This window comes from Zingiber officinale, chromosome 5A (assembly GCF_018446385.1).
Source record: "Zingiber officinale cultivar Zhangliang chromosome 5A, Zo_v1.1, whole genome shotgun sequence".
Classification (NCBI taxonomy): Eukaryota; Viridiplantae; Streptophyta; class Magnoliopsida; order Zingiberales; family Zingiberaceae; genus Zingiber; species Zingiber officinale.
This window is the reverse complement of record NC_055994.1, coordinates 21,443,229-21,465,770: the sequence shown is the minus strand read 5'-3', so window position 1 is coordinate 21,465,770 and position 22,542 is coordinate 21,443,229. Positions and strand designations below refer to the sequence as shown.

The 22,542-nt window shown below is 37.8% G+C and overlaps 3 protein-coding genes across 3 annotated transcripts; all 3 read right to left on the bottom strand.

Annotated features, from left to right (window-relative positions):
* Positions 1-2,684: 2,684 nt before the first annotated feature.
* On the bottom strand, positions 2,685-3,548 carry LOC121982678 (dehydration-responsive element-binding protein 1F-like). The gene has a single exon (XM_042535796.1). It carries the CDS (start codon positions 3,466-3,468, stop codon positions 2,818-2,820), a length of 651 nt encoding a protein of 216 aa, XP_042391730.1. The 5' UTR covers positions 3,469-3,548; the 3' UTR covers positions 2,685-2,817.
* A 2,419-nt stretch (positions 3,549-5,967) lies between these two features.
* Positions 5,968-6,850, bottom strand: LOC121982677 (dehydration-responsive element-binding protein 1F-like). Its single transcript, XM_042535795.1, has one exon. The coding sequence runs from the start codon at positions 6,814-6,816 to the stop codon at positions 6,178-6,180; it is 639 nt and encodes a 212-aa protein (XP_042391729.1). The 5' UTR covers positions 6,817-6,850; the 3' UTR covers positions 5,968-6,177.
* Positions 6,851-11,338: 4,488 nt separating this feature from the next.
* On the bottom strand, positions 11,339-15,627 carry LOC121980302 (serine/threonine-protein kinase D6PK-like). Its single transcript, XM_042532288.1, has 3 exons — positions 15,392-15,627; positions 12,767-14,657; positions 11,339-12,374 (listed from the first exon to the last, which is right to left on the bottom strand). The coding sequence occupies exons 2-3, from the start codon at positions 14,509-14,511 to the stop codon at positions 11,516-11,518; spliced, it is 2,604 nt and encodes an 867-aa protein (XP_042388222.1). The 5' UTR covers positions 14,512-14,657; positions 15,392-15,627; the 3' UTR covers positions 11,339-11,515.
* Between the last annotated feature and the right edge of the window lie 6,915 nt (positions 15,628-22,542).

Genomic DNA, 22,542 nt, shown 5'->3' with positions numbered 1-22,542 from the left:
GTAGCAAAAAACGTGTCGAATAGCAAAGTTGAGCATGCTCCCTTTGTAATGGAAACCCCCTTTTATAGTATTACTATAGTGTTTATGCACGTATTTCAAAGCATATGCATGTTTTCCCAAGCATCCTAGGAAAAGACAAGTCAAAAGCTATCTCTAGAGCCTCTCCTTAAGCGAGTACATAAATCCTTGATGTGGCATACTGGAAGCTTCCAAAGGACAATCTAGTTGCTGGACATGCTTCGTTGTCAGTGGCACATGCTTCCAAAGGATATGATGAGATGCGCAGTTGGGTCCCACTATAGGCCGACCGAATGCCGACCAGAGGCCGCTCGGCCAGTACATCCCCTTTCAGTCATACTGAATAGAGCTATCTTCCTTGATTCGACCTTTCTGTTGTTGGAGGGTTGCCTTCATCCGACCGGTCATGGCGTCCGGCTAGGATGAGGGGGTGATTTAAGCCTTAGCTCTTACCACAGTCACAGGTTCCTCGTGACCTTTCTGCGCAGGAAGAAAGGCTAAAGGAGCTTTCGAAGGGGCTTGAAGGCGCCTTGGATAGCTGATGGAAGGCGCCTTCTATGGAACTTGAAGGCGCCTTGGGGCGGATAAGCAGCAAAGACACAGGAGTTTATTGATGTTGCGGATTCGGCGAGCTGGAGACGCCTTCTATGGAGGTTGAAGGCACCTTCAACAGCCTATATAAGGCTGGTCCGAGTAGATGCCAAGAGACAACAAAAACTTGCAATCCTTCTTCCGTGTGCTGCTCAAAGGACAATCCGACAAAATCGTAACTCGACACTGACAACTGAAAGCCTTCATTTCTTCTTCCTTATTTGTCGGTATACTTTTAATTAGTGCATTAATATTGTAATTTAAAGTTGTAATTTTCCGGAGCTTATAGTGATTGCCGACCAAAAGCGATCAACGATCGTGGACCTTGGAGTAGGAGTTAACACATGCTCCAAACAAAGTAACCAAAAGTGTTAGCATTGCTTCCGTGTCTTTACTTTTCCGTTGCGTATTTAATTAAAGTTTTTCGAAATAAATGAATTAGCCACGAGCGCTATTCACCCCTCCCCCTCTAGCGTTTTTCGATCCTATAGTTTGTAGTGAGGTGGCAGTTGATCGTCCAAGATCTCTTGAGAGAACTGCCTATTGATTCACTTGGGAGAGTCGTCGAGTCGGAGTGCTTTGCCTTTCCGCCCATCCCGGACGGGTGCGCCATCTAAATAGTACCCTTGTGTCTTTTCTGCTCGATCTTGCTCTTCCGAGGGTGTGCGGAGTAATGGGTGGTAGTAGGGGACTGGCGTGTTTTGAGCATCTCAGAAGGTGCTGGTTGTCCTATTGTTTGGCTTGCGAATGGCAGCGTTTCAACTCGGGCTCTGGGATTAACTTGTTGTCCTGTCATCGACGTCGTGGCGTCGTTCACTTGGCAATTGACTGTTGTCTGCTGTTGCTCCACTATTTTCGCAGCTCGGGCTTATATCAACATCTCCAAGTCTTCTTATGTTAGCATTATCGTGGTAAGTCGTCCAGTATCCTATATCTTCACGTTTCAAATTCAAGTAGAGTTCCCACAAACGACGTCAAATATGATTCTGTCCGAAAGCGGAGAAGATGGCAAGCTAAGGACGTGATTGTGGGGTTGACTAAACGACAACTTCGTACGGTCCTGCAACACAAAAGGCATCAGTGCTGAGTCGAGAAGGGGTTCCCAGCGTTGCCCCTCCGAGGCTCAAGTCAGTTCCCGGTGTTGTGGAGAATAGTAAGAATGTTGTAGCAAACAACATGTCGAATAACAAAGTTGAGCATACCCCCGCTTGTAGATGGGAACCCCCCCCCCCCCTTTTCATAGTGTTATTATAGTGTTTATGCATGCATTTCAAAGTGTATGCATGTTTTCTCAAGCGTCATAGGAAAAGACAAGTCAAAAAGTATCTCTAGCAACTTTCCTTAAGCGAGCACACAAATCCCTAATATGACAGACTGGAAGCTTCTAAAAGACAGTCTGACTGCTGGACATGTTTTGTTGTCAGTGCCACAACCTTTCTGTTGTCGGAGGGCTGCCTTCATCCGACCGGCCATGGTGTCCAACCAGGATGAGGGGCATGATTCACAGTCACAGGCTCCTCGCAGCCAGCGGTTCAAACAACTATGTTTGACCAACCGTGTATCCTATTCGACCCACTATGCTCGGCCGAGGGACCTGCACTTTGACTATTTTTACTTTAATCTCCACATCTGTCGTTCTTTCCTATTTTGACCATCTTCTGTGGGGCCCTTTTCATTATAGTATCAAAGATTAATCGATTGATAATAGAAGTTATATATATAATGCTCGAGTTTATCATGGAATTTAATTTAAGGATTTAGACTAATCGGTTGATAATAGAAATTATATATATAATGCTCGTGTTTATCATGGAATTTAATTTAAGGATTTAGAATGTATTGGATGAACAATGGACTTAAAGTTAAATATTTAAAGAAATTCTTAAATATATGAATTTTTTTTCTTAAACTGGGTGTAGTGTTCTTGTCAAATTGAATGCATAAATAAATATGTTAAAATTGATCTACCAACAATTTTATAATTTATCTTTTAATTATATTTTTAAACAAGTAAATAGAAAGGGGGAAAAGAAGCAATTTTTACTCTTGCAATTAAGGACTTTAATGAGATATAAAAGGGGATGTTATTTTAATTTTTCATACTCTAAATAAAAGTTAAGGATATCGTTTCTTCACCCTTAAAATTTATCCAACTGGTTAACTCTTCTTTGTAATTTACTAATCCACACTTTCAACCCAACAATTTAACTAATCCACGCTCCAGAGGGAGATGCCTTCGCCGGCCATGTAACCATCCTCCTCCAGCCCGACAGTCTCCCAATCAATAGCCCTGTGCATCGCCGGCGGAGTCACCAGAAGCCCCCTGGCCATGTCCTCCAGCAACCCCGGGAGATTGAACACCGCCTCTTCGTCCAAGAACACCTCCGGCGGAGCCGCTGCCCGCGCCGATACCGACGACGATGCCGGAGCGCGGTCGACCACGTCGACTTCTGCCGTCATCTTGGCAGCCTCGACGGCTGCGCGGCGGACTTCCTCGGGGGCGGCGGAGCGCGCCCGGGGCAGCGCCTCGGCGGAATCAGGGAAGTTGAGGTGGGCGGAGGCGGCGCCGCGGAGGGCGATGGCGGCGACGTCGTGGGCCCGGGCGGCCATCTCCGGGGTGGGGAAGGTGCCGAGCCAGATTCGGCTCTTCTTCCCTGGCTCCCGCACCTCCGACACCCACTTCCGGCCTCCTCCGCGCGACCGCACGCCGTGGTACACCGGGTGGCGCGTCTCCCGAAACTTCTTCCGCCCGGCCTTTCGCTTCGGCGAAGGCATGAAAGGCAGCCGCGAGGAGGAGGATAAAGAAGAAGAGGAGGAAAAAGAAGAAGAGGAGGAGGAAGAGCAGTCATTGACGTCCATGAATTGAGCACGAACGGGAGTAGCTCTGGTCTGGTCGGATCGAGGAGAAGAGTGCGGCCGGGGATTAGATATATATATATATGGGCGCGAGGCGTTCCACAGAATGTGTACGAGACATTTGTATGCGTCGGAGTCGGCCGCGGGGGCGACGCGCGAGGGACGAGACCAGGTCAGAACGACGGAAGATGGAGCGGAGCAAGGAGCAGGAACAGCGGAGAAAGTAGAAAGTTGAAAATGGTAAAAGGTATCCAAAAAAACGTTTTGAATAAATTAAGAATGACATTTCGGCGTCCTTGATAAGGACAGTGACACTCGAACGGTCCCAAGGGACGCTGTGTGACTGATCGATGGCATCACCGCTGCCGCCGCCACAGCTGGGGACCAAAACCAGGGAAATCATAGAAAATGAGAATATTGTGCGCCAGGACGCCACGTGTACCTTCTTTATTTTTATCGATGCTGACCAAGATTAATTTAATTTATTTCGCTGAATGACAGATTTTTTTTTTTTTTTTTTTTTTTTTTTTTTGAGGTAGGAGATTTGGACAAATATTTTCATAATTTATTCTTTTCAAAGAGTATGGGTTCGTTCCGGAGGAATTAGGGATATAATCGAGTCAAGTCAAGTTGAATTTTTGGATATTTGAGTTTCGATCATTTATAATCGAACCGAGCTCGAGCTTTATTTAACAAATATATTCATGGCTCACGAGTTTATTCGAATTTTTATCGAGCCTAAACCAATTTAATAAATATAAATTATAAATTTAAATATTTATTAAAAATCAAATTATATATTTTTAAAAAATTATAATATTCTTGTTAAAATTTATAATTTTATTCTAATAAATAAATTTAATATATTTTTCTATGTTTATTATAAGTAAAGTGTAAAATCTATAAATTCAATATCAAAATTATTATTATTTTTATTTAAAAATTAATTTGTGAGATTAACGAACATGTTCACATGCTAACGAGCAGAATATTGTGAAGTTTAAGCTTAGTTTGTTTATCTTAATGAGCCTCATTAAACGAGCTCAAACGAACTTTTATTTAATCGAGATTCAAATAGCTCATGAGCGACTTGACTCATTTACACTCATAGGAGGGATGTTACGATTTTATGTCCTTGATCTATCAAGAATTTCATTGCCTAGTACTATTCTGTTTAACTTATCTACTAAGACTTTTCAGATATATCAATCTACACATTTGATCTATTCATTAGATTACAACAGGACTTATTTTGAATCTTTGACGATATCAAAATATAAACATGATTCTAGTACTCCTTGTATTAATAATATTTTCTTTTTTGACGTTTGACAATCTAATTCAAAGTTAAGTTAAATAATTATAATTTTTCTTTTTCTTAAAATATTTTCCAGTAAATTAAACTCTTCCCCTAAATTAATATTCCTAAGATTTTTTAAAAATGTTAAAAAAATTTAGCACGTAAGTTTTAATCCTATTTCTCTCCCTCTGACACTAAAACAAATTGGTGTCATTTCGTACTTTTCAAAGCAAAATTTTGAGACGAACAAGAATTTTTCAAGAGTTTTATCATGATAAAAAAATGCATTTCTTAAAAAATATTTGTAAGATCATAAAAACTTTAGGATCATAATGCATTTTTTTCAAAAAAAAAAATCATAATGTATTTTAAAAAATATATTTTAAGTTAAAAATGCATTTTGAAAAATATGTTTAAGATAAAAATATATTTTCCAAAATATTTCGTGAAGCGATACTATAAAGTCAAAATTATTCTCAAGACAAAAATGCAATTTTCAAAAGAAAATTCAAGTCATAAATGCATTAAAAATATTTTTAATACAAAAATATATTTTCAAGAATACTTTTAAGATCATAATGCATTCAAAAATATTTTCTAAGGTAATAATGTATATACAAGAATATTTTGAAGATGGGTTTTAAAAATATGCTAAGTAAAAGTGTGTGCTCACGACAGGCCAAGATCGCAACAAGGATTAGCTTATGAATCATTACAGCTAGCTATGACTATCAAGCGAATCACAAAGGCCATTAAAATATATATATATATATTATAAATTTATTAAAAAATAAATGGTTAGAGACTCGTTGAATGATAACTTTTATTATATATATAATTTTATCGTTAAATAAATTATATTCTTTTTTTCATACCATTTAAATAATTTTTATCATATAAATTATTGATAATTTTTATAAATTCAATATTAAATGAAAGACCATGGATTAATTAAGAATCTTAAATAAGATTAATAAATTTAATAAGTTAAACGTGTATTGGTCTCACGTCAAATAATTTAAAATAAATATATTATAAAATTAACTTAAATATGAAACTAGGATATTCTCATATTAAAAACTTGAAACAAGTAGCTTTAAAAATTAATTAGTTTCTAAGAATTCTACATAATTTAAGATAAATAGATTAAAAACTTAATTTAAATAGAAAGTAAATCAGATCTAGTCGTCACCTCTGGCGTAAAGTCAGGTTCGATTGTTAAATAAGTAAATAGGAAAAAAAACATTTTAACTCTTGCATGTTGCAATTCATGCTTTAGGACTTTAATGAGATCTACAAAGATGGTGTTGTTTTAGTTTTTTTCTTCATCTAAACAAAAAATTAAGGATTATCTTTTTCGTTTAATTCTTCTTTATCATTTACTCATCCATACTTCCAACTCAACAATTTAACTAATCAACGGTCCAAAGGGAGATGCCGTCGCCGGCCATGTAACCGTCCTCCTCCGGTTCGAGAGTCTCCCAATCAATCGCCCTGTGCATTGCCGGCGGCGTCACCAGAAGCCCCCTGGCCATGTCCTCCATCAACCCCGGGAGATTGAACACCGCCTCTTCGTCCACGAACACCTCCGGCCGAGCCGCTGTCCACGTCGCTCCCGGCAACGATGCCGGAGCGCGGTCGACCATCATGTTGGCAGCCTCGACGGCTGCGCGGCGGACGTCCTCGGGGGCGGCGGAGCGCGCCCGGGGCAGCGCCTCGGCGGAATCGGGGAAGTTGAGGTGGGCGGAGGCGGCGCCGCGGAGGGCAATGGCGGCGACGTCGTGGGCCCGGGCGGCCATTTCCGGCCTGGGGAAGGTGCCGAGCCAGATTCGTCTCTTCTTCCCCGGCTCCCGCGCCTCCGACACCCACTTCCGGCCGCCTCCGCGCGACCGCACGCCGTGGTACACCGGGTGGCGCGTCTCCCGGAACTTCTTCCGCCCGGACTTTCGCTTCGGCGAAGGCGTGAAAGGCAGCCGAATGGAGGAGGAGGAGGAGGAGGAGGAGGAGGAGGAAAAAGAAGAAGAGGAGGAGGAGCAGTCGTCGACGTCCATGAGCACGATCAGGGGTAGGTCTGGTGGAGTAGCAGAGTGCGGGGATTATTTATAGGCGCGAGGCGTTCGACCGAATGTGTACGCGGCGGAGGCGGCCGCGGGGGGGACGCGCGAGGGACGAGACTGGCCAGGTTAAACCTTTTGTTCGAGCAAAAGGTTCCCATTCGAGAACAACGAAGAGTGGAAAAAGGTTTCCAAAAACAAAAGCATAAAAAAAACGTTGTGAATAATAAATTAAGAATGGAATTGGTGGCGTGGATAAGGTTGGCGACCGAAGACGGGACGTGAACGAACCGTCCCACGGGACACTGAGTGACTGATCGATGCCCCTGTCTGCCGCCATCACCATGTCGACTTCTGGAATCATCCTGTGGGCCCAAAAACCAGGTGTCAGACTGTGATTCGCTCTTCGCCCATTCGCGGTCTCGCCAGGCTTTTCATATCTGATTCTATCTACTGTTCAAAAATGTCAGCCATATTTCTAAAAAAAAAGAAGAAAATAATAAGAAAAAAAAAAACAGAATATTGTGCGAAGGCTGTTCTTAATTTCAATCCGTGCCGGCCAAGACTATTTCCAAAGTAATTGTAAATTTCCAAATAATTAAAAATCTGATTCCGCTTGCTTGTCGAATAAATCCAAAATATAGTTAATCATAATAACAATTGCTCTTTACCTTCTCCTTCTCCCCGTGACACAGTCTTATCTCGATTCTCGTCAACATTAATTGTGATGAATAATCTTAATAAATTATAATTTGACTCAATATTACATTTAGACGTCGTCTGATTTAGAAATTTAGGAATGAGAGAATGAATTTATTTATAAATTTTATATTTAGTTGATGAGAATAAAATCAAAATTTTAAAATGAAATAAAAAATGGTTAAGTATGGATAAAATCCACCTCATTCCTTTCATTTTAATGGAATAGGAATGAGAAATAAATTTTGGACGGAAATATCTTTAATATATTTATTCATTTTTTCTTTCATTTCACACTCTCTTTCCTTTTCTCTCTCCTTGTTCTATCATCACATTTTATCTTTCAACATACTTTTATTATCCTGATATTTTCTCTCTCATCAATCTTTCTTATTATACTCTCTCTCCACATTTTCTCTGATAACACTTTCTTTCTATTCATTTTCTCCCATCACACTCTTTCTCCTCATATTTCCCTATCACGCTTTTTCTCTCTTTATTTTTTCCCATCACACTTTCTCTCTCATCATATTTTCTCTCTCCTTAATCTTTCATTTTCTCTCATCACACTTTCTCATCATATTTTTTCTCTTCTCAATTTCTCTTATCACGTTCCCTCTCATTTTCTCTGAGTATATTTTTTCTCTCTTCATTTTTTCCCATCACACTTTCTCTCTCATATTCAACTTTCTCTCATCTAATTTTTTTCTCTTATTTTCCTTTAAGAGTAAAAAAGAAAATTTAAATTCATTCTAATTGAAAATATTCAACTAACCAAATATTATTTTTAAAATGATGATACCCAAGCTCATATTCATTTCTATATATTCCACAATATACTCATTTCCATTTCGATTTCTAATAGAGAACCAAATGCTATCTTAATGTATATAGTAGTTAATATCAATACGAGTATAATATAACTAAATTTAAAAATTTATCTGTTTTACAGGAATAAATTTAATTTGAAGATTCATTTAATATTCAATATCATGAAATCCAAAACGTGATAGATCTTTGGCTTCTTTACCACTTCGATCATAATCTTTCTTCTACGCTAATTTCATAGTTGATGAGTTTTTTAATTCTTTAAATACCTTGGCAGCCGGCGGCAATTTGCTGAAGCTAAATGATAACAGCATCATGTGAATCGTTCATTTTCTAACTGATGACATCCCTGATGACATCATCTTTCTTAGAGCTGCATTTTTCCCAAGCGTATTTAAAAAATAATAACGGCTTGTCGGTAGCCGATCGAAGCACAGCCATCCTAGCCATTAATAGCAAATATTAGTTAAAGAAAATAATTAATCATAAATATTCTTAATACTTACATATAATCTATAAATATGTGGCTGGGTAAACCTGTAAGTCTATTGGCAAGTGTCATTTAGTTTGTTTATGTAGATCAATCAAAAAGGTGACAGGATGAAGGAGGGTAATTTCTTTGAATACGATGGAGGATTATTGAAATCCGATTAAATCATATAGTTGAGTACGAGTATTTATATCAGGGTCGGTCCTAATTTTTCGGGGTCCTTGGGCGAAAAGGAAAAATGGACCCAAAAAAATTATACTAACGTACAATTTGAATATAATTTAATAGAAAAATTTAAAATTAATATATTTTATTTAAAATATGATAAATTTCATACAAAATATATTTCTCAAGATTCTTCAAAAGTACAACATCGTGCAAAATATGTTTCCTGCGTTTCTCCAAAAAATGTAATACTTACAAATAAAAAAAATCAGTATGAAATAATCATTGAAAAAATCTATATCTTCTAGTATTTTGAGAAGCAAAATCATCAATAAAGTTTTCAAAATTAAATTTTTCTAACACTTCATTTTCGACATATAAAATTGTTAAGTCATTTATATTCAAATCATTATCTTCTCTCAATTCTTCCTGCTTATTCGTTGCATGATTAGGATCATCATTTTCTCTCAATTCTTTCTGTTCATTAATTGCATTATCATTTAGTTCTTCTTAATTACTCGATTGATGTTCATTTGTTGTATGATCATTTACTTTTTCTTGACTTTCTTCTGGTAATTCATCAATTGAATATTCAATTGAGAAGCTAACTTTAAAAAACTTACAAAGAACATCTTTGTAAGTTTTAATAATCTGTTTCACTCTTTTTCTTTTGTTTCTTTTCTGGCTTCAAGATTGATATTTCTTTGAAAAAATGTTTGTACTACAAATTTCAAGTGTAAAAATAAAACACACAAAACCAGCAACAAAGCTAACAATGAAACAACAAACACAAGTAGTGAAAATAATAGTTGAAAACAATAAAGTCTGGTTTATGCTTGAAGCAATTGATATAATCTATTCTATGATGATTAAAATTGGGATGATTTATTTTAACTCTTTCAAATCTGTAAGAAAAATCATAAAATATTAACTCCAATACAATATTAAAAATCAATATTGAATATTAACAATAAGAAAAAATATAGATAAGTAGGTAATTTACGTTGTAAGTTTATATATTGATGAAACTAAAATTTCAATTGTAGAATAAACTTTTCTAATTTAATTAAAAGAGATTCAAAGGAGAAAATTAGCGTTCATGATTAATACTTTACTTTTTAGAGTCTTATGACTTAAATAAATTAATGAAGAAAAAGTTGTACAAACAATAAAATCATGGAAAGAGTAAAAATGATCGTTTATCTTCTTTTTTCCTTTGTTTTATTTTTAGATTTTTATCTTGAATTTTAATAGAAAATATATTTTTTGAACTTTATTAAAACAATTCATATATATATATATATATATATATATATATATATATATATATATATATATATATATATATATATATTTTGACCTTTATTAAAATAATCTAATAATTTTTTTGATTTTTATTAAAACAATCTAATTATATATAATATATATTATATATACATGTCAAATTTGGAATCCCAAAAAATCGAAAGCTCTTGACCGTCATCTTCGATGACATGCCTTAGGACCGGTCCTGATTCATACCTAACTTGAATACTCAATTAATATAGAGCATAAGACTTTGATTTTTGTTGTGTTAAATTTTAATTTATTCGATTTGACAGAATAATAAATTTTAAAATCAATATCGAATAGAATTATTCAAAATAATTATTTTTTTAAAAATAACATTCTAAAATAATCAAACGGTAAATTAAGTCAGTTAAGTTAATTAGATTTAACTAAACTTTATCTATTGCCGTCCCTAGGCTGGATTCTTCACGACCATGGCTGAAAAGCCTTCCAGTTTGTGATGCCAAATGGGTTATATGTGCATAAGTTGTTCGGTAAAATAATCATAGCCAAATATCCAGATTATCATTTTTGCAGTGAAGGAAATATGACAAGCAATCTGGCAAGCCACAAAACAAACGAACGCTACATTGATGTTGAATAGAACAGTTTAGGGATTTCAATGAAATTTCACCTATATCCGTCAGCCAAGAGCAAGAAGATATTGTCAGCTGGTAATCATCAGCAGTCAATCTTGAGGCCATTAGACAATCGACGGCAAAAGAACTACACATTTCCAGATATTATGTCAATGAATAAAATTACAAAACAATTCTCAAACCCTCCAAAATACAGAAGTCTCTACTCTATAATCATGTGCACAACAGATGAACTTAGTGAGCATGAGCTTAATGTGATCAAACCACAAACAAAAATAGACATGAAAATGTTACATCCTTGATAAAGGCGAACTTGAAGCATAAAGAATATATAGAGAGAATCCACTTAGCATGCCAACAGGTATTTAAATCCCAAACATACCTGCCTAGCTTTATCTGGATTGGGTGAACAATTGGAAATGCCGAGAGAAGATACAAGAGGTTATTTATTCTGAATCATATTCATGTTATTAACAAGGCACGGAAATTTAAGCCTACATTTACAAATAATATATGGTCACAACAAGTAGGATATAAGGGACAACAAAGACCAAGACCATTACGGTCTCTCATAGAGTACAGATCGCTAAAAGAGCTCAAATTCCACATCCTTAACATTTGTCCTAAAATCAAGACATTTACCTTCTTTTTTCTTGCGAGACACCATAGGGGTGCCAATGTCATGATTTATTGGTGTCTCAGGAGGCGCAGCACATCGTATTAGGGCCCAATTTAATCCCTCAAAGAAGGGCTGCTGCTTAATCTCAGCAGCACCTCTGACTGCTCCCAATCTATGTTCTGGCTCTTTCACTAGAAGCCCCCTGATCAGATCCCTAGCGGGAGAGCTGACACACGGGTTCTCAGGAAATTTCAAGCTCTGAGAAATCACATTCATCAACGTTTCATCATTTCCAGATCCCTTGAAGGGTGTTCTACCAAAAATAAGTTCATATAATAGGATCCCATAGGTCCACCAATCCACAGCACTTCCATGTCCATCCCCTCTAATGATCTCAGGAGCCAAGTATTCATGGGTCCCCACAAAGGAGTTGGAGCGTGCATCAGTGGGCTCCACCACAAGCTGGGGAAGTGGAATGACCTGCCCATTGACTTCAATTTTTTGCTTCCTTGCTTTACCTTCCGAAGAAGAAACCAAACGTGGTGTGAAACAAGAAACTGGAACCCACGATGGTTGAAGACAAAGTGGGTCAATGCAGCTATTTTCAGCACAAGGTCCCAAGTGTTTCTTGGATGACTCTTGTGTGCCTAATGATGATGATCTGAGAAGGGTTGGGCTTACTGAGCATCTGAGAGACAAGTCAAAATCAGAGAGCATTATATGGCCATCTTCACGAACCAAAATGTTCTCCGGTTTGAGGTCCCGGTATATAACACCCTGCATATGTAGGTACTCCAATGCAAGGAGGACTTCTGCAGCATAAAACCTGAAGAAGCATAGTTAAGAGTTAGTTTGTAACTTCAATCAACATAGTAACAGGCCATCATCTAAATTGAACTCTCTACAAGCAAAAATTGAACACAATCTTCTAACAGTCTGCTGAAATGTACAATTGGGGCTGCAACTCCGATACAGCACTCTCTCAAGTTGTTCATTCTTGTAATAAGCAATAAATTGGCATGGTGAACCAACAGCAATTGGAAGTTTCATATGTTTGACCTATGAGATGCTGAAACAATGAAAATTTCCATTTCCATTTTCAACTTTCAATGCTAGAGTAATATAATTTGTCTATCATAGATTGGATGGAACTTGAAAGATGGAGTTTAACAGCAAGCTTGCTAAGGTGCTACAGATGGAAAATAATTTGTCATATACCTAGCAGCTGGCTCACAAAAACTCCTTCCAGGTTGCGTCTGTCGAAGGACATGTAGATCACCACCTGGGCAATACTCCATGACTAGACATGAAAGATTATCTGTTGTAAAATGAGCATAGAGGGTTGGAAGGAAGGGATGATCTAGCATTTGCAATATCTCTCTTTCGGTTTGTGCTCTCAGCATCTTTTTCCTACTGACCAGAAATTCAATATCCATGACCTTCAATGCGAACAAACATTCCGAATCAACTAACTCCACAAGATAAACCGTTCCTATATCTCCACAACCAAGTCTTTTGAGAAGCTTAAAATTCTTTAAACCTAAACTTCCTTGTTGGATTAAGTTGTGCCGGATTGCTATCCATCTTGCATCCTTTGACATATGAGGCCTACATCCTTTCCCACTAGCAGTGCTCAGATGACTCTCCTCACTCATGCTGGTATTGCTACTATAATCCCCAATGCTGCTTTTTGAACTGTGAGAACATTCTCCCTTTTCTCTAGATCTAGAGAATTCACTTGATTTTGCACTGATGGCCCTGCTGGCGCCATGGATATTTGAGATAGAAAGCTTTTTGCTTTCTGCACTAACTGTAAATGCATGTTTCATAGTGCAAGATGCAGGAGTGACAGGTTCTTTAGAAAATGAATTGGTGATAGGTATGCCGCATGGAGAAGTAACATGTTCCTTTGGATGACAAGATTTGGTAGTAGGCGTAATACATGAAGGTGTAGTAAGCTCCTTAGAACGGGATGGCTTGGCAGCAGATAGAGTTGCACCACTTTTCTTAACACCACTATGTTTGATGGATGCATTTGGTACTGATGCTGATTCAGACTTTCCTTTATTTCTAACATCCTTGTTCCTATGTACTGGCTTGTTTAAATGTGCGTTTACACCAGTCTCGCTTGAAGCAGCAACTGTTTTTGAGCAAGATACAGTTGCTTTTGAAAATGATTTCCCTTTCTTTTCCATCTTAGCTGTAGCTGATTGACTATTACATGACTCTTCTGATGTGGGTTTAATGATGTCCTGGATTCTGATCTTAGTTAACTTGGGTGTAGGCACAGCAGAGAGAGGAGAAGAAACAGTGCTCTGAGTAGACGATTCTGCATTTTGACGTTGATCAAACACAGTTCTCTTTTTTAAGAAATCTGATGTGACTTTCTCAGGCATGATGGATATCTCAACTAAATTTCTCTTATCTCCATTTAGAGAAAGAATGGAGTCACTTGATTGAACCACCACAGATGCATAAAGCCTTTTAATAGTCCCGACCTCAGAAGTCCTTGATAAGCAAATTGGTTTTGACATTCTCTTCATAGCAGCCATCTCTGATGCCTGGGTAATGCATAGCTTTCTCAAAGCTTGTTTTAAAGTGACAGATTCAGATATGCCTATGCCTATGCCTGATGGTCTAGATTCTCCAACCTTGACTGGTTTCTTCATAGCATTCTTCCGCACCAGACCAACAGCTGGATGACTCGGAGGACCAAGAACCCCGGATGAAGTCCTGTGATCAATTGCCCCCAATAGCTTATCAGCATTGTAACTGACATCCACATGCTTACCATCTTGCAGATTTGGTTTGATTTTAACTCGTAATGTCTTTGATCCGCCAAAGTAATTTTCCAAATTTGGCATATCATCTCCTTCGACAATCTCGGAAATGCCACTAGTTGAGTCCATTGATAAGTAATGACTAAATTGAATCGGAGAATCTGCTCCAATGGCACTAGACATCAAATGACTATCCCATCTATTAAAGGACCATCAAATGGAAATGTAGTAGTAAAATAAGAAACAAAGGTTGCCTTCATTCCAGTAGGAGACTTATTATTTAAAGATCTCTTGCTGATGCTTTCCCAAAATCACTACCGACCATTATCCTGCAAGAATATTAAAATTAATAAAATGAACACTAATCACTCAATCAAACTTTACATAATCCCTATATCATTAGGTGTCCATATCAAAACAAAACAACTACTTTTATCTTAAGAAAAATCCAATAATCAACCGATTAATTCGAGAATCAATATTTTAAGATGTCTTCAGAAAAACCTCCAGCAACATTTTTCCCAAACTAATTTATATGAGCATGAACATAATGAGCACTCAACAAACCTAAAAGAATAATCCACCCAAAAGAACTTTCATAATGCCAGAAGAAAAGCTTCAAGTTTTTCTCGATATATTAGTCCGAGTACAGCTAAAAAAAACTAGAAAACACAGATTCACAAGGTTATTCCCAACTTCCGGAAGAGTAAACACAGCGCAGTGCGACAAGGAGACCAAAAGTAAGATAATTCAGAAATATAGAGGTAAGCTATATTCCTTGTCGATTTCATGAGGAGAAAAACATCGCTTTCCCCTTTCTGCCTTTCAGGGAAAGATCAATCGATGGGAACACGGAACGCGCCATGGAACACAAAAATTCGGAAATAACAAAGAATGATGAGAAAAAACCAGTTCAAATCACCCACTGGCACTCTCATTAAATCGAGTAGAAAACGACGGTAACAGAAAAGACATCTCCCAAACCAAATCTCTCTGTGAAAACTAGTTATTCTCAGGACTCGACTAACATGGGGGGAGGAATAACAAGAATTAGCAGCCGTACCCCGAGCGAATCCACCGCCAATGCCGACGCCGGCCCAGATCGACGAACAAATTTACTGATCTCGCTAGAGGACTACCCAGAGGAGACCAGAATCGCGACGAGAGACTGCGGATGGGGCGATGGAGGTTAGGGTTAGGGTTTTGGAAGCGCAGAGAGAGGAGGAGGAGGACGAGGAGAAAGCGGCAGCAGGAGCAGAGCAGGAGTGAAACGTGCACATATCACTGGACGATAGAAAAAAGAACAAGATACAATTACGGTTTTTTTTTAAAACAAAAGAATATTAAAAATAACTATTACAGAATGAACGTGGTGGTTAACAAAAAGGCCACAGGCCCTATTTTTTTTTCAAAACACTCCTCGAATTTCTAACTTCACTCCCTCGTTTGTCGTTTCACGTTTTAAAAAAATAATTATTAAGTTGTAATATGAATTCGTTAGAGTCATGTGTCACTCTAAAAGCAGAAGATATTAAATTATTTTATTAATATTTGATAAAAAAAACATATACATATTTTGACAGAATAAATTTGCTTCATTTGAAAATGCTAATCTGATCTCAAGTCAACAACACAACCATTGTCAACCGTCGATGTGGACAACATTTGAAAGCACGAGGGCCCACTTGTTGAGTTGGGTTCCATTCCCACCGTTAGTAGTAATGACTATTATTAGTGAAGCTCGATGGGTCGGCAACTTTATACTGCAAGCGTGCTCGACGAAACCTTCTAGTTGCCTAAATGAAACTCATTTTGCTCGAGGCAATGCTAGAGCAACAGGATGTCTTTGTAATTTGTAGGTGTTTAATAATTGAGTCTTGGTAAATTAACAGATAATTTTTTTAATAAATGATTAATTTAAAAATATTTTTTGATTTATTTTGATGATTGATAAAACTTTTTTATAAAATTAAATTGGTCATTTTCAAAATTAGTTAACATAAAATAGATATCCGGTGCTCATTAAAAAAATTCAACTTGTTAGACTAACATAAAATGCAACAAGTGATCCAATGCAAAATTTATGTTGGATATAGTGGATCCGCTAAAAGGAATGAATAACCTTATAAATATAAATTAACAATTTCTCTTACTTTCTTCTTAGTAAAGACACACATTAATTAATAAAAAATAACATAAAATAGAAATAAGAGACTTAAGATTTACTTAGTTATAATTTGAATAATTGTTAATTCAAGATAAATAAATGCGCAATAGCAAACTCCTTCTTCGACAACATTCGAAGGCGAAGAATTCCTTTACAACAGTTGGAAGCTCAAAACGTGATTACAAAAATGAATACAGAATATGTTATTGAACTAAGAGGACAAGACCTCTATTCATAGTATTCTGGTTGAAATGACCATTTGTTAACGTGACAGACAGGAGATGTCTCAGTTTCATCAGAGGTGCCTCAGTTACAACGGAGACGCCTCAATCTGGCTGAAATATTATCCGCTTCTCCAATGCTCAACTGACCTAATGGTATTGGAGGCACCTTCGATCTTCGGAGGCATCTTGAGTGTGTTGAATTGGATTCTCGACTCCTGTTCATCTGAGGCGCCTCTAATCAACTAAGGCGTTTCAAGTCTTCAAATTAGCAAGGCACCTCCAGTGCATAGGAGGCTCCTAGAATAGTCACGTATAGATTTGACCATCCCTCTTCCGCTTGCTTGGGTGATGGTTCGATCATTCAAAGTTGATCTCACCCGAACCCAACTCTGACATTCTCTTCAAGAAGACTTCCTCCCGATTTCTCGCCCCTCGAATGCACTGTGCGTCCTTCTCACTCTACCGATGTATTCTTCCACAACTCCTCGCCACTCAGATACATTAAGTCCGTCGCCCCCCTTCTGGTGCTATCCTTCTTGCTCATTATGTCTTCCGCTCGATTTCTTGTACCCCGAAGTGAACTGGCTAGAGAGGGATGAATAACCTTGCAAATATAAATTAACAATTTCTCTTCTTTTCTACTTTGCAAGGACATACATTAATTAATAAACAAACATAAAATAAAAATAAGGGACTCGAGATTTACTTGGTTACAAACTGGGTGTTTATTAATCCAAGATAAATAAACGCGCACTAACAAACTCCTTATACTACAACAGTCGGAGGCGGAGAAGTCCCTTACAACAGTTGAAAGCTCAAAACATGATTACAGAAATGAATACATAATATGTTATTGAACTAAGAGGACAAAACCTCTATTCATAGTGTTATGGTCGAAATGATCGTTTGTTAACGTGACAGACAGGAGGCGCCTCAGTTCCATTGGAGGCGCCTTAGTTACAACGGAGACGCCTCATTCCAGCTGAAATATTATCCACTTCTCCAATGTTCGACTGCCCTAATAGTATTGGAGGCACCTTCGATCTTTGGAGGCGCCTTGAGTGTGTTGAACTGGATTCTCGACTCCTGTTCATCTGAAGTGCCTCCAATCAACTAAGGCACCTCAAGTCTTCGAAGCAACAGGGTGCCTCTAGTCCATAGGAGGCTCCTAGAATAGTCAAGTATAGATTTGATCATTCCCTCTTCCGCTCGCCTGAGTGATGGTTTGGCCGTTCGGAGTTGAACTCACCTGAACCCAACTCTGACCTTCTTCTTAAGCAGACTTACTCCCGACTTCTCGTCCCTCAGATGCATTGCGTCTGTTCTTCTCTCTCCACTAGTGTACTCTTTTGCAACTCCTTGTGTTATAAAAATACAATTTGTTGTCGGAGATTTTGGGGAGTTGTTGAATTTTAAAATTACACAGAATTTAAATTCAACTTACAATAGAAATGACTTAAGCGGATGATCTCAGGCTACCAGTAGGGGCTGATTTCTGTTACGTATAAAAAAGCAGATTGAGTCACCGAGCGGGCAGATCAACCGAGCACCAGGTCTGTGTTGCAGAGCGACTTGAGCAGGTCTGCAAAGTGACAGAGTAGATCTTGACAGAGTAGTCTTGATAGAGCAGTCTTGATAGACCAGGTCTTGACAGAGCAGTCTTGACAGACCAGGTCTTGACAAAGCAGTTTTGATAAACCAGGTCTTGACAGACCAGGTCTTGACAGAGCAGGTCTTGACAGAGCAGTCTTGACAGACTAGGTCTTGACAGAGAAGTCTTGACAGAGCAGTCTAAAGGCAGACTGGGAGAGCAGACAGGCTGACCGGGCGAATGAAGAGACCGACCGGGAAAATTGACCGAGGCCTGTGAGAGTCACAGTTTCCTTGAAACAAATTCACCCGCACCTCCGGCTGTGCTTCGAGGCTTACTCGGGTGGTCTATTTCCCAAGGTTCCAGGAAACCCAACAACTATATGAAAGGGAAAACACCGTCTACATGGACACTACTGCAAAAGTAGCAGCTGTTGCAGTGGGAGATGTTTATCCTCTGATAGGAATAAAATATGGATTTTGAGAAATTGTTTTTATATACCAAGTTTAGAAAGAACTTGATTTCGATTTCTAAACTATCAAAGAACTTGATATTCTATTTTTTTATAATAAAGTTGTTATCAAGAATAATAGGGAAGTTATCTGTTCTGGTACGTTGGTTGACAATTTATAATCAAATAACTCCCACGATGCAACAAATGAAAATTAATAACACATCTTCTAACTCTAATAAGAGAAAGCAACCTTCGAAAATGAACCAATCATATCTTTGGCATCTAAAGCTAGGTCATATTGACTTGAGTAGGATTTAAAGGATAATAGCCAGTGAACTTTTGGGTTCATTGGTGGTGGAAAACTTTCCAACCTGCAAGTCTTACTTGGAAGGAAAAATAACCAAGAGGCTTTTTAAGTCTAAGGGGTATAGAACCAAAGAAGTGTTGGAATTGGTTCATTCTGATTTGTGTGGACCTATGACTATCCAGGAAAGAGGTGGTTTCAAATATTTCGTCTCTTTTATAGACGACTATTCGAGATACGGATATATTTACTTGATGCGCCGTAAGTCTAAGTGCTTTGATGAGTTCAAAGAGTACAAGGCTGATGTGGAGAAATGTCAAGGTAAAAGTATCAAGACACTACGGTGAGATCGTAGTGGCAAGTACCTCTTAGGAGAGACTTATCAGAAGTCGGGATTCAATCTCAACTGACTACACCTAGTACACCCCAACAAAATGGTGTAGTATAACGAAGGAATATGACTCTTATGGGAATAGTTAGATCAATGATGTGTTATTCAGAATTACCAAATTCCTTTTGAGGATGTACTCTGGAAATGGAAGTGAACATAGTACCTTCTAAAGTCAGAACCCTCTACTCCCATAGAATTATAGAATGGGCGTAAGCCTAGTCTGAACCATATTCGGATTTAGGGTAGTCTAGCACATGTGCTGAAGGGAGACACTGATAAGTTGGACAGGAGTTCACTTGTTTGTGGGTTATCCTAGAGAAATGAAAGGAGATTTATAGTCCTAAAAATCAGAAGGTCATTGTAAGCACCAATGCTCGATTTTTAGAAGAGGACTATGTAATGAATCATAAGCCCATAAGTAAATTTGTTCTTAAGGAAATAATAAAGGGCATGTCTAATCTAATACCAACTGCACAAGATGAAATATCACAAGAAACTGCAACACGTATCACAAATGATACACAATTGCACAAAGTGCCTCGTAGTAGTGGGAGGGTTATTATACAACCTGAAAGATTCATGTTTTGGGAGAGTCTTTGGACTTGATCCCTGGTGAACATGAACCTGATCCCCGGACATATGACGAAGCACTCCAAGATAAAGATGCAGCATCTTGGCAAAGAGCAATGAATACTGAAATAGAATCTATGTATTCCAATAAAGTCTGGGAGCTTGTAGAACCACCAAATGGTGTAAAAGCCATTAGGTGTAAATAGATCTATAATAGGAAAAGAGGGATAGACGGGAAGGTGGAAACTTTTAAAACAAGGCTTATTGAAAAAGAAAACTTTTTAACCAGTAGTCATGCTTAAGTCTATCCGGATTCTTTTATCTATTGCTGCTCATATGGATTATGAGATTTGGCAAATGGATGTCAAGACAGCTTTCCTTAATGGAAGTCTTGACGAAAGCATCCATATGAAGCAACCGGAGGGGTTCATTACGAAGGGAAAAGAGCATCGGTCTGTTTATGAACTGAAGCAAAGCTTCAAGATCTTGGAATATCCGGTTTAATGAAGTAATCCAGACCTATGGATTTATTCAGTGTACGGATGAGTCTTGTGTATATAAGAAGTGTGATGGAAATGTGATGGTATTTCTTGTACTATACGTAGATGACATATTTGGTAGTTGGAAACAATATCAAAATGTTGTCGGAAGTAAGGGTATGGTTGTCCAAACTATTCGATATGAAGGACTTGGAAGAATGCACATATTCTTGGGATCAAAGTAATAAGGGATCGCAAGAAAGGAATATTATGATTATCCCAAGCTTCATATATCGATACGATCCTAGCTCGTTTTAGCATGCAAGACTCCAAGAAAGGTTTTCTACCTTTTAGACATGGAGTAATTTTATCTAAAGAGATGTCTCCGAAGACATCAAAGGAGATAGAGGACATGAAGACAGTTCATTATGCTTCGGCTATCGGAAGCCTAATGTATGCTATGCACGAGACCGGATATCTGCTTTATCATGGGCATTGTTAGCAGATATCAAAAGTAACCCTGGACAAGGACATTGGACTGCTGTTAAGCATATATTAAAGTACCTGAGAAGGACTAGAGATTATATGTTGGTTTATCAAGCAGATAATTTACTCCCTGAAGGTTACACGAATTTTGACTTCCAATAAGATAGGGACAATAATAAGTTGACCTCGAGGTTTTGTGTTTACTTTAGGAAGTGAAGTCATAACAATGGAAGAGTGTTAAGCATAGGTGCTTTTAAGATTCCGCCATAGAAGCTGAATGGATCAGAAACTTCATGATGGACTTAGACATGATTTCTAGTTTGCCAAAAAAAAATTATTACAATTTATTGTAATAATAGTGGTGCAGTAGCAAACTCGAAGAAACCATAAGTCCATAAGGCAAGTAAACACAATAGAGCGCAAGTACCACCCAATACGAGACATCATATAATGAGGAGAAGTTGTTTCTGCCTAGATTGCATCATGAGATAACTTGGGAGATCCTTTCACTAGGGCCCTTAAGGCAAGAGCTTTTGAAGGGCATGTTGAAGGGATGAGACTCAGATGTATGACAGGATATATTGCAGCATAGTCTTTTAGTATAAGTGGGAGATTGTTGGAATGTATACTAAAAGTCTAGCTTTTTGTATAAACATTTACTTAGAAATAAGAATCATATTGGTCAAATATCTACATTTATAAGTTAAGTATAGTTGTTTGATTAATTTATATTGTAGATAACATGGTGTGTGGTGTCACACACAGAAGATCATGTTATCAATTCCTTATAAATTATAAACAGTAGCTCACGACTGAGATGGAAAGGAGCAAACCATTGGAATAGTCGTAGTGTAATTAGGTCTTAGTTTATCTTGACTAATAAATTACACTAGTACACTCTGAGTGTATTGAGCAGAATCATTTAAGGTAAGTTCTTTTTATACTTACTTAATAAAAGAACAAGACCTTAGTTATTATGGAAGTGTGTGCTCTTAATCCTAATATAATAACAAGCACATATATTTAGTATTTATTTCTTTGACTTATCAAAGGGTGAGATTTAGCTCAATAAATCAATAGACCCGATAAGTTGGGAAATGGTATTACTTATAGTGTGTGTTATTGATTATAGAAGGAAACTGTGTCCTAGTAATCTAGGTTGATAATGCCCCCAAGAGGAACTCATAAGGATTGTCATGTTAAACCCTACAGGTGGACTTAGTCCGACACGACAATAAGGTTGAGTGGTACTACTCTTAGACTAAGATATTAATTAAATAGAGTTGTCAGTACCTCAATTAATTAGTGGACATCCGACATCTTAAACACAGGGAGATTAGTGCACTCATGATAAGAAGGAGCCCAAAATATAATTTGGGATTGATGCGGTAGTTCAATAATAATTCTTTAGTGGAATGAATTATTATTGCTGAAATTAAGTTGGGTGTTCGGGGCGAACATGCGAAGCTTAATTTCATCGGGAGACCAAAACCAATTCCTCCTCTCAGTCCCTATCGTAGCCTTTTATTAATAAAGTATTATACCCAC